This window comes from Cataglyphis hispanica, chromosome 14 (genome assembly GCF_021464435.1).
Source record: "Cataglyphis hispanica isolate Lineage 1 chromosome 14, ULB_Chis1_1.0, whole genome shotgun sequence".
In the NCBI taxonomy this organism is placed as follows: domain Eukaryota; kingdom Metazoa; phylum Arthropoda; class Insecta; order Hymenoptera; family Formicidae; genus Cataglyphis; species Cataglyphis hispanica.
This window is the reverse complement of record NC_065967.1, coordinates 4,538,033-4,550,508: the sequence shown is the minus strand read 5'-3', so window position 1 is coordinate 4,550,508 and position 12,476 is coordinate 4,538,033. Positions and strand designations below refer to the sequence as shown.

The window sequence follows — 12,476 nt, the reverse complement described above, 5'->3', positions numbered from 1 at the left end:
GATTACGACACGCCGCCAGGCGTGTAAATAATCACGAAACGCAAGCTCCGTCAACGCGATCCGGGTCACCCGGTAGAATCAAGCCATTGCGAACTTTCGCAAGTTCGACGTGCGATTCATCGTGTTATCCATTTTTTCTCTCTATGAATAAAAAGTAGAAAAGAATTTATGAGAAAAGATATAAAATTGCTATCAAATTATTAATTTTATATATAAAATATACATAATCTAATATAAATTTTTTAAAATTTATAACAATTAGATAAAAATATATAACGATATTTTTATAAAATATAACACGCTTTAGATACACTTTAAGTCATTATAATTTTATTAACAAAAAAATATTGAAATTTAAAAAAAAAATTACATAAGCGCACGTTTTCTATCTTATTTTTACTTCAACGTAAAATAATTAAGTCTTTAAAATAAATATTTCCCATTATTTGAATCTATATTCTACATTATTGTAATAACAAACAATTAATCTTTTTCTAATAACATTTAATCTTTAAAATATCAAATTCTGCAATATAATCATACGATATAGTCACAAAAAAGAAGAATAATTAATTTCACAAACATGTGCGTTGATAGCGTCTTCGCGTGAGTCGCGTAGGTAGATTCAACTGGCAACAAAAAAGCTCGATTAGCTCGGAAGGAAGATAAATCATCGTCTTTCCTGGAAAAGACGAGAAGAAGTGCGTGCTCGTATCGAAAAACGCGAACGGTTGCGTGCCATTTCGTCCGTGGGTGTGTTCGGTCCTTATTTTCTTTTTCCATTTTTTTACAATCGTGTTATCCTTGACCCCACGTGTCGGCCTTGCGACATTCAACGTACGAACTTGTTCTCAACGCGATGCAATTTTGACGCAAATTATTATTTTTTTTTTTTCAATCCGAAAACACGCGAAATCTCGAATCAATGATAGCTGAATGTGCCTCATGAGCGTCGAATTTGATTACGCGCATAACGAATTAAAATAGAATACTCTATATACGCATTTGATTGTACATTTGATTGAACATTCCATTGTACTTATCTGTGTACTATTCGCGACTTGGAAGCTTTTCCAAGAGATGTCGCCAGATTTAACTTAAAGAACAATGCCTTCAATACTGTCTCATCGTTGGGATATTGTTGGAGTAGATCTATATCTCTCATTGATATAAAATACCATTTAATAGTTAAAACATTTTTTTTTTCATATTTATTATTATCTTTTGAATAGTCTACAAGAGAATTTATTTAATACAGAAATCTAACTTAGATTTTTACAAAAATATATGCTTCTTTCTCTACGTATTTATATCTATAGCATTATGCTACACATCAATACCTAATTAATATTGATCTTATAATCTTTTATAAAATTTATATACAGTCTATTGATTTAAAACAGTAATTTAATATTTAGATAAGAACAGTAAAAACAATAAATGTTTTGTAATATTTATTTAATTAAAAATTTTAATTAAGTTACATTTCAAAATAAATTCAAAGTTTTTTATTTTATTTATTATAAATTATATAATTATTAATAGATAAAAGAAAATGTTCTTAATATTGAAGACCATTAAAATATTAAAAATAATTTTTTTTGGTTATTGGAAAATAATTTTTTTTTTTTTTTTTTCAATTAAAAAGAACCGAAAGGAAGATGTTGAAAAATATTTTTTTCTAGCATAGAGAATTCTAATAACTTTTTGCCAAGGTTGATTTAAATAGTGTCCACTTCTTCTACTTTCTTGCTTTCCTACTTTTGCGAAGACATCACCCTCGTTTCCATGGCAAACGGGTGGTAGTCACGGGTATGGCCGAGTGCGAAAGTAAAGCGCGACGGGTCGATAATTCGCAACCCCTGCGGAGAAGCAGTTTGTTCGCGACGCTGCTTGTTGACGGTCGTTCGGTCAATCGCTGAACGGTCGATTCGTTGGTTGCATGTCGACCCTGCATGGGACAACAACTGTCAAGGCTGACGCGGGGCCTTTTCCCGGGTCCGCGGTCCCACAGCGACACGATGGTCCCGCTTTCTCGTACTCGAATCCTGACTAACACTTCGCAAATGGTACGACAATCCTAACTAGTAAATCAAACGTCTCTTTAGTCGAACTGAAAGGAGGTTGCAAAACTGCAAAGGACAATGCTCTACATTATTCTTTCTTGTTATGTAATTGTAAAATTACGAAACAATTTTTGTTTCACGAATCAAAAGAATAAAAGAATCTCTGTTATTGTTTTCGCGCATCAATCTGACAGCTTCACGCGTTTTTTAATTAAAATTTGAATTTGAACGGTATTCTTAAATATTGCAAATTTTGCCTCGAAACACGATCCACACTCTGATAAGCGATTGTTAAGATCGCGCGTTTTGTCGCCGACATCTGAATTGTCATTTCATTTGTTGTTCATTCAACGCCGGCTCGGTATGACATCACCGTTCAGATTTCGGTGAGAAGTTGGAAGACGTGCCAGGAGATGACGACGATGACGATTATGAATACTACTAGGTGTCACCGATATCTCAGCCAACCGTAAATAGAGCAAGTATTCTCGGCAGTTAAATTACCAGCTGACGGCGACGTCGCGGTTTCAGGGACACGAGCGTCGTCAGAGACACGCGACGGTTTTTCTCCGAGGAACAAGAACCGTTATCGAATCACGGTGATAAGAGCTCTACGAAAATTTGATAAACGTTCTGCAAAATCTTTACGGAAACCACCGCAAGATTACAATTTTTTTTCCACTTTGCGCAAGTTTCTCTCTGATATCGAGTTTATGAGACTGCGAAGATAATTTTTTTTTTTTAACAAAGTCGTCTTATATCACGGAAAGCTGCTTTTTATAACTTTTTAAACAACGTGATGTCATTGCCTCTTTAATTAATCGAAACATTAATTATTATATTATTATTATAATCGTGCACAATATAATTATTATAAGGAAAACGTGTAAATTGGATCAACGAAGAAATTTGTCTATGGGAGAGGGGGGGAGGAGGGTTAATATTACTCTAGTTGTGAGTCTGTTATGATCCCGTCAACGTTCATATATAAATCATTAACGTGATAACGTGATAGAGTGTAGATACAGGAGGGAGCGAATGATGCTTCGTCTGTCAGTGTTTAATGTCATGCGTCCGGAGAGCACGAAATCGAGACGAACGACGAGTCATTCGAGAGAGTGATCTGCCCGTGGACTATTTTTAGACTAGTCGCGAAATATAGCAGCGACACGATGCAACGTGGAGAGACCGCTATTAAAAAGCCGCACCTATTACGCGATCGACGTGCGAATTGCATTTCTCTCTATCTCTCTCTCTCTCTCTCTCTCTCTCTCTCTCTCTCCGCTTCGTGGTAGCGTACATACGGTGGGCGTAACGAAATTAAACTCTCTCGCGGGGTAGTGAATAGAGTAAACGCGGTTCAGATTAGTTTGTGCCGCGCTGCCATTACGTTCGCGACTAGAGTGATTTATTGCTTTCATATTCTTTACGTTTTACAATTAGTTTAACGATAAATAATGGGATTATTGATTTTTTTTAATTCATAAATAAAAGATATTTATTTCGTGTAATGTTTGTCTTTAATTAAAAAAAAAAAATTGTCTTTTATTCGATTTTATTTTTATATTAAAAAAGTGATGTGAATCTCAATTAAAATATGAGTGCACCGTGGCCGATACATCGTGGATTATTGCATCGAAAACAATTCGAACGCTCGCGAACGGTGAGTGCGGGAAAATTTTGATTTGTATTCTTTTCATCTCGTCCGGTAGTTTCTTCGGTAAATTACTGAATCGTAATGAACCGATCGACATCTCTCGTTAGTTTTGAAGCTGGTCTAACATTTTGAGAAATTGTACAGAACAACATTGGTGTGACGTAAATGCCTTTGGAAATATCCGGTGATCGTTGAAAATATTCCCATCATGTTCGAAAAGCCACATGTTTAAAATTGAAAATTTGTTTACGCCGAGAATTTTCAAAATATCACACGCGACCTAAGAATAAAACAAAGCTAGCCTCGTGTGACTGAATATTCAATCACTCTTGTAAACGAAAAGTCGAAAGTCGGCGAGAAAACTTTTCACGCAAGATTAAATTATTATAAAATACACACATACATACAAAATATTTTATAATATTTTTTATTAAAGATATTAAATATATAAAAAGAAATAATCTCATATTCTTCGATATCAGAAAATAGATATCGCATAAAAATTGTATAAATGCACTCGGTTACTTTAAGGATAACTTTAATATTCGAATTACTGAGAATGTTTAAATTTAATGAAATGAATAAAAATTGCGATTGTTATCTGTCAGAACGAAATGATGAATGCACTTCGATCTGCAGAGACTGCATCGACTGAGACGGACAAGCCTTTCGCGACGATATCACATATCTTTTCCTTCGGTGATATATTTATTTGCGACATTATCGTGTACGTCAAGAATCGCGGAGCAAAGTGGAATATAATAGGCTCGGAGTAGTAGCGGATCGAGTTTAATAAGTCGCACAATTGGCGGCCGTGACGACACGTTCGAATTATATTTAGAGAAATACGTCAAGAGAGTCTGAGAAAAGGAGAGGAGGAGGGAAATCGACATTCGAGACGAACGAGATCGACGCACTTTCCACAATGCGGATCATTGTATGGCGAAGTGCCGCGGAGAAAAGTACCATTGTTGATATTTGTTTAGAAACGTGGCGATAACGATAAGAAAGGTACATCGTGCGCGATCATATAGTATTTAATGCTACATGATATAATCGGATGCTTGGCATTTATCTATATCAGAAATTTATTAGCTACAACTTAGCATTATAATTATTCGGATCAAAGTATTTTCTCTCTTCTCCGATATGTGAAAAAATATCGATAACGATAAGAAGAACGAGATACGTGTTTCTGTGTTTATATCTTTATAGACTGAACATTTAATATTATTTTACATTTAATTTTAGATATGAACTTTCATATATATATATATATATATATATATATATATATATATATATATATAACAGAAATTAATCAATTGCAATTAAAAACATTATATTAATATTGTAATATGATAATATTATTTGATTTTCAAATTAAGCGTAATAAAAAATAAAAGGTCCAGGAAAAATAAAACATTGAAATGATATTTTTAACAATTATTTCTTTTTTATAATATATACATATGTATTATAATTAAATTTTTTATGCTCTTGTGATATCCTGATTTCTTATATTATATTCAATCGCGATAATAACCATAGAACGAAGGATTTAAATGACAGAAATGCATATCTCATAATGCGTTATTGCGCGCAAAGTGCGTGTTGTGGCTGCATGCCGGATCGCCGAAAAAAATCGCATCGCCTCGAGTACAGTGCAACAGTTGTACTCACTCAATATGAGATGCTATCGTCTATCTGCTATTGCAAATTAGCAAGTGCGTTGTAAGTGAACCTTCAATAATATCCGCTAATTCCTTGCAACGCGCGGAATGTTATACAGGGTGTTGCTTTATTTTTGTATGTATAGGATAACGCTGAATTTTGAGACGCGATTTTCTTCGGGGAAATAAAAATAAAGAAAATTATATTAAAATAAAATTAAAGAACAAATAATTTGGAATTGAAAAATATAGAATAAATATTGATTGTGTGTACTTTTTATTTGTAGGAACAGAGAAGCTTGAAAGCTGGCGATCTATCGCATCAGGAGAGCAACAACATGGCAGCGTCTACGATGAAGCTCCAGAGTGATTCGTTCACTTCCGAAAAGGTAAAAGATTTATATAAAAGATTTTGTCATCATACATTTTTTTCATGTTTTACATAAAATATATAACAATTATAAATAAACATTCATATATCTTTACAATCATTAATAGATTATAAAAAATAAAACACACTGATATAAAATAATAATTAAAAATTTATTTAAAACTTAAAAAATAACTTAAAAAATTCTTTAGTAAATATGTGAAATAAAATATTCCTTAAATAATAAATAAAATAAATAAGAAAATATATTATTTCAATATGATTAGTTAGTGATTTAAATTATTTGTAATATTTCGAAGATACTGTTTGAAGTTTATAAAATTGCAAATTATAAGTTGATATTTTGCAATTATTATATTAATTTTGTAACTATTGAATACGATTTTACTTATGTGAAACTCTTCTTGCGACTGATTGAATTACGACGCGACAAAGTATGATGCGCGGTTTTGCAAAACACGAGGAAAAACGCGAGGCGCAGTTTTCTTGGTATACACTCGCACTTCTGGCGAACCACCAAATACTAAAACATCACACGAGTAATTGTAAATCGTCATCCTTAACGACCATAGAGAAGGCGATCGGCGGCTGCGTCGCGTTTTGGCACGCGGAATCGCGTCGGCGTTTAATGCATTTCTGCATCCGCGATACAACGGGCGGTGATTTAAACGTCGGCGAGCTCGCAGTCGGGCTTCAGTCGAAAAGTGAATTCGCGTGATTCGACAGCGACCGCGATAGAGAAGCGTACCCACACCCGCATTCGTCCAGGAAAACGCGATGATGTTAAGGAAGTGCAGCCTCGACTCGCGAATGGTAAACAAACGCCATGTTGTGATATTTATACAGTTTAGAAGAGCAAAAATGTTTTATGAGATTTTTATTATTGTGTATTGGTTGGTTGACTGTAAATTTTGGATATTAATATTTCGTGATCATTATACATATTTAAAATTCTTTAATTGAACGAGAAAATTTAAAAAAAATATATTTTTAAATAGAATTATCAATTGTAAAATTATAGAAGAGACTATATATAGCATTTATATATTATTGATAAAATATGTAATTTGCAAAATATTAAAATACTCGCTTATGGAAGATATTTGAAAATATTATAATTACTGATTTTGAATTATTTAAATTATTGGTAAAAATATTTATTAAAAATATTATTTGAAATCTATTATATGTATAATGACAAAATATTTGTAAAATTTGTAAGCTCTATAATGGTGTGTATATTTAATTAGCAAGCAATTAGTGAATGGGAGTTTATACTGAGAGAAAATGCGCTAAGAGTGTTAAGTCATGAGAAGTAGAATCCGTATCAATAAATATCAATAACATGAATGATTAAGAAGAAGCGAAAGAAAATCTTGATCATCACAAAGAATTAGGATTTTAAAAATAAAAAGGAAACGTGCATTGCGGCTGAAGCAAAGATTTTTAAATGACTCGAAAATTAATTTTCATTGAATGATATTTTTGATGCAGAAAGCGATGGCGGCGCAGCAGCAACGGCAGACAGTCACATCGACCGGCATCTTCAATCACGAGAAGCACATGGCATCAAGCTCACAGTCAAGCATCACGATCGCGTCCAAGTCAGGTGTGAGCTCATCTAAGTCGATGATCAACGCGGCAAGTGCTGTTAATCAGCTGATGAACGGTATGCGACCACCAACGGCCGAAGACGAGCTACTATCCCTGCCATTGGATGATCTCGACCTATTGTGTTCTAAGTCGAATCCGCAGGATGTAGACTGCGCGATCGCCAAATACTGTAGCTTACTTGACAGCTTCGTGGAACGACTAAAGGCGAGCGCTGACGGCAGCAAGAGCAGCAGCAGCAGCAAGGCACCGCAATTGCTGAATAGGGTGAACGAGATCATTCGGAAAGCTTGGGCAGTACCGACACATGGTCACGAATTGGGTTACACTCTATGCAACACCCTAAGGACACGCGGTGGTCTCGACCTCTTAATGGCTAACTGTGTAGCGAATGATCACGAACTGCAGTTCTCGTCGGCGAGGCTACTGGAGCAATGTCTGACCACGGAGAATCGCGCCCACGTGGTGGAGAATGGCCTGGAGAAGGTAGTAAACGTGGCGTGCGTGTGCACGAAGAATGCCAATTCCGTAGATCACGCACGCGTTGGCACTGGGATCCTCGAGCACCTGTTCAAGCACAGCGAAGGCACGTGTAGCGATGTGATCCGGCTAGGCGGTCTAGACGCGGTGCTGTTTGAGTGCCGAAAGAACGACGTGGAAACGCTGCGACATTGTGCGGGAGCGCTCGCGAATCTGTCACTGTACGGCGGCGCCGAGAATCAGGAGGCAATGATCAAACGTAAAGTGCCGATGTGGCTGTTTCCACTCGCTTTCCACAACGACGACAACATCAAGTACTATGCCTGTCTTGCGATTGCTGTATTAGTCGCTAATAAAGAGATCGAGGCGGCCGTGCTCAAGTCCGGTACCCTTGACCTTGTCGAGCCGTTTGTCACATCACACAACCCCTACGAGTTCGCCAAATCTAACTTGGCGCACGCCCACGGCCAGAGTAAAAACTGGCTGGAGAGGCTCGTGCCGGTTTTGAGCTCGAAACGGGAAGAAGCTCGCAATCTGGCGGCTTTCCACTTCTGCATGGAGGCGGGGATCAAGAAACAGCAGGGAAATACCGAGATATTCCGGACGATCGGCGCGATCGAGCCACTGAAAAAAGTCGCCAGCTGTCCTAACGCGATCGCGTCCAAGTACGCGGCTCAGGCGTTAAGATTGATTGGCGAGGAAATTCCACATAAACTCAGCCAGCAAGTACCTTTGTGGTCCACCGAGGACGTCCGCGAATGGGTGAAACAGATCGGTTTTGCTGAGGTCGCCCCAAACTTTGTGGAGAGTCGGGTGGACGGCGATCTGTTACTGCAGTTGACGGAAGAGAATCTACGAGAGGACATAGGCCTAACGAACGGTATCATGCGCCGAAGATTCGCTCGAGAACTGCAAAATCTGAAGAAGATGGCTGACTACAGCAGCCGCGACACCGGTAATCTAAATAGCTTTCTGCAATCAATCGGCCAAGAATTCTCCATCTATACGTACAGCATGTTGAACGCCGGCGTAGACAAGGATTCAATACGCAATCTCTCGGAGGATCAGTTGCTGAACGAATGCGGCATCGCCAATAGCATTCACCGAATCAGGATCCTCGATGCTATCAAGAACATGCAGCACAATCAATTCAGCTCGTGCGAGTACGAATCACCGGACAAGTCGCTCGACGTGTTTGTTAGTTATCGTAGATCGAATGGCTCGCAGCTGGCGAGTCTATTGAAGGTGCACTTGCAGTTGCGCGGCTTCTCGGTATTCATCGACGTCGAGAGGCTCGAGGCGGGCAAGTTCGACAACAATCTGTTGCAGAGCATCAGGCAGGCTAAACACTTCCTTCTCGTGCTCACACCATCGGCTTTGGAGAGGTGTATACAAGACACAGAGTGCAAGGACTGGGTTCACAGGGTGAGTTCTGATACTCATTATTTTATTCATTCTTTTTTTTACAGGTATAAAAAACTTAAAAGATTTTATAATTTTCATTTGTATTAAATTTTAATAAAAAATGCTATACGCTTATTTTTCATTCGTTCATTTTATTTAGCTAAAAGTTATATACATAAGAAAAATTAATAAATTTTTTTATAAATCTGATTTTTAAATAACATCTGTTTTTTTTAAAGAATTTATAAAAAAATAAGAAAGAAAGATATATATTATCTTGTAAAAAATATTTTTGAGAAAAAAATCTTTCTAAAAATATTAAATTGAATATTTACTTTGAAATATTATATATTAAATTTTATAATGTTCGGTTATTTTTTAGGAGATTGTTGCTGCATTGCAGTCGCAATGTAACATAATCCCTATCATTGATAACTTTCAATGGCCGGAACCTGAGGAACTTCCCGAGGACATGCGAGCAGTCTGCCACTTTAACGGTGTCCGCTGGATTCACGACTATCAAGACGCCTGCGTAGACAAATTAGAAAGGTAAGATAAGACTAGTCTTTTACCTAATCTTAAAACTTTTTTTTATCTAAAGTTAAAAAAACAACTCAATTTTCTAAAATGATAATTGAATTTTTAGGGATGTATATAACTATTAAAATAACTTATTGATTTTTGCATCTCACAACGTGAAGGTTTATGCGAGGCGAAATACCTATGAGATCTGAGTCCGCCGGAATTCCGCGCAGCATGGCACCCAAGGACGTGACCCAGCCGAGCACACCGGGTAGCACGAATATACGACAGCCGCCTAATTATCAGCGGATGCATAGTAACGAGAGCAGGGGCAGCGACAAAGATTCCACGGGCGGGCGAGACTGACTAGATGGCCCGCCCACAGCTATACCGAGCAGGTAGTTATCTCTGATAATTTCATTTTATCATAGCTCTAATATATCGGGTTTGATGAGTCAAAACGTCCAGAAGAAAATCTCAAATATTTTAAATTAAAATGTAGCAGAATCAAACCTTGACTTTGACATTAATGAAGCCAGGCTGTATTATTACTTATTATTACTTACGAATTAAAAATTCATCAATAATTTGCATTATTAAAAGTAATTGAGAGTCACGAAAGAAAGTTTACGTAACTGAAGATTATATAATTATATTATTATTGTAAACCAAATAACTTTTAATATTTTAAATTAAGTATAATTAAGTAAGAAATTAAAGTTTAAATAACTAGAATCAATTTAATTATAATAAATAAAAAGAAGTCTTTAATAATTTGAATTATTGGATTTTTACTGGTCGTTAATAAATCATTTTACGATTTGAGGCGAGCTCTACTAACGCAACGCTAATTTCTGTTTTTATGCAGCCAAGATTGCGAATCGCTCTATGGCAATCACGACTAGGTCAGTCAGCGACATAAATTTTTTATTGGTGTTAAAATGGTGTCAACCCGTCACCATCCCATTGTTTTGCCAAATCTTTGCATTAAATTATTCGCCTCTTTCATGCATTTTCAATCTTAATTGTATCCTATTGTAATCTTAATTCTATCCTATTACATATATGTGCTTGTTGTATAGTTTATAATGGTGATTTAGGTGAAATCTTATTAAGTGTTGAATGTTTACACAGTCTATGTGTGGAATAAATCTTTTTCTTTCGGTTAAATTATTTTTTGATTAATAAAGATAACAAATAAAAAAATTATAAAAATAATTAAATTTAAATTATATTGAATTCTTAATGTAAATTAATAACAGATTCGAGTAGTCGAATAATAGATTAATAATAGATTCGAATAATAGATTCCTTGACTAAAATTTATTATAATAAAAGAAGATTTTTGAGAATATATATATATATATATATATATATATATATATATATATATATAATAATAAATATAACAATTTAAATTTTCTACACATAGACACCGTCCTGTATAGATGTCCATTATTGGAGTCTAAATGGTACAATTGCATGATGTAATTGTGTCAAATAAGTCTTTGATGTTTGATATAAGGAAATTTGGAAACAAGTTCAAAATATTAAGTTTTTAGGAAAAAACATAAATATTATTTTTTTTTAGATTTAATATCAGATTTTTACAAGGTAATAAAGATTCAAAATTAATACATAATTTAAAATTTAAAATTTAGTTGCAATGCGATGAATTTTATTCTAATTAAAAATACATAATAATATGAGAAGATATAAAATTCTTCTTATATTTAACATCGAAGGAATTTAAAAAATATATATAAATAAATAAATAAAATACATAGGAAATGCAAATTTACGGATTATATTTTTGCATTCTAGGCTTAAAAAATCGTCAAGTCCGTCCCGTTGGTTGATGGGCCTGCCACCCACGTCACCACGCTTCAAGTTGCATGCGCATTCGGGGAATGTCAGTGGCAGTTCAGCAATACCTCGTAGGCCGCCGCGGCAACCGCCTTCGCCATCGACGCGTTCGCGTTCGTTGGAATTATTAGACCAGCAGGAACAAGAGCAGAAGATATCGGTCTCCTCTGCAATCATTCAAAGACCACCGCTTCCCAGACCCAGACCGAGGTCACGCAGTCTAGACGGTCTTCTGGATGAAGACGTGAAAAGTGACGCGGAGGAGTCCTGCGATGAGCAAAACAAAGCGCAGCATGAGAAAAGTCATTCACTGACAAATCCGGAGGAGGATAAAATCATCCCTGTTTCAAAAGAGAACGAAAAGAAGCCTAATGCCGAAAGTATTGAATCCAAGGATGAACTAAGACCGGTTCCCCGGATAAAGTCGAAGCCCGACGCTGTCGACATCCAGTTCGAAATGGAGAATGCGCGAATATCCTCGAACAAGGATGAAAACGACAAAGAAATTTTGTTAACTCGTCCTTCGAAGCCGAGTCGATATTCCAGTTCGGAAGAACAGTCTTCGACAAGTTCCAGCAAGAATTTTGAAAATCAAGAACATCAGATAGAAAAACAGAGAATTAGAGAAACGGCAAAAGAGAGGCTGATGACGCGAAGTAACGAGAAAGATGATTACAACGATGATAAATCGACGATATTGCTGAAAGCATCGAGAAGCTGTGGAGCGGGATTGGATTCTGATGGAAACATCTCGTCAAGTGAATATAGCGGATCCAGGGCTCGTGCGAAGGGCCCGGGCTCGCTAT

General features: G+C 36.0%; 1 protein-coding gene across 7 annotated transcripts in view; it reads left to right on the top strand.

Moving 5' to 3' along the window:
- Nucleotides 1-11,775, top strand: part of LOC126854679 (NAD(+) hydrolase sarm1-like) — an 87,279-nt gene extending 75,504 nt beyond the window's left edge. For 6 of the 7 annotated variants that reach the window (XM_050601636.1, XM_050601635.1, XM_050601633.1 and 3 more), the window contains 6 exons: nucleotides 5,684-5,785; nucleotides 7,282-9,303; nucleotides 9,665-9,831; nucleotides 9,984-10,202; nucleotides 10,673-10,709; nucleotides 11,629-11,729. In XM_050601636.1, coding sequence (XP_050457593.1) covers nucleotides 5,684-5,785; nucleotides 7,282-9,303; nucleotides 9,665-9,831; nucleotides 9,984-10,170 — 2,478 coding nt within the window. In that variant the 3' untranslated portion in view covers nucleotides 10,171-10,202; nucleotides 10,673-10,709; nucleotides 11,629-11,729. Of the gene's footprint in view, nucleotides 1-5,683; nucleotides 5,786-7,281; nucleotides 9,304-9,664; nucleotides 9,832-9,983; nucleotides 10,203-10,672; nucleotides 10,710-11,628 lie in introns of all 7 variants that reach the window. The other variant, XM_050601632.1, reaches the window with a different exon arrangement.
- The last annotated feature ends 701 nt before the right edge of the window (nucleotides 11,776-12,476 follow it).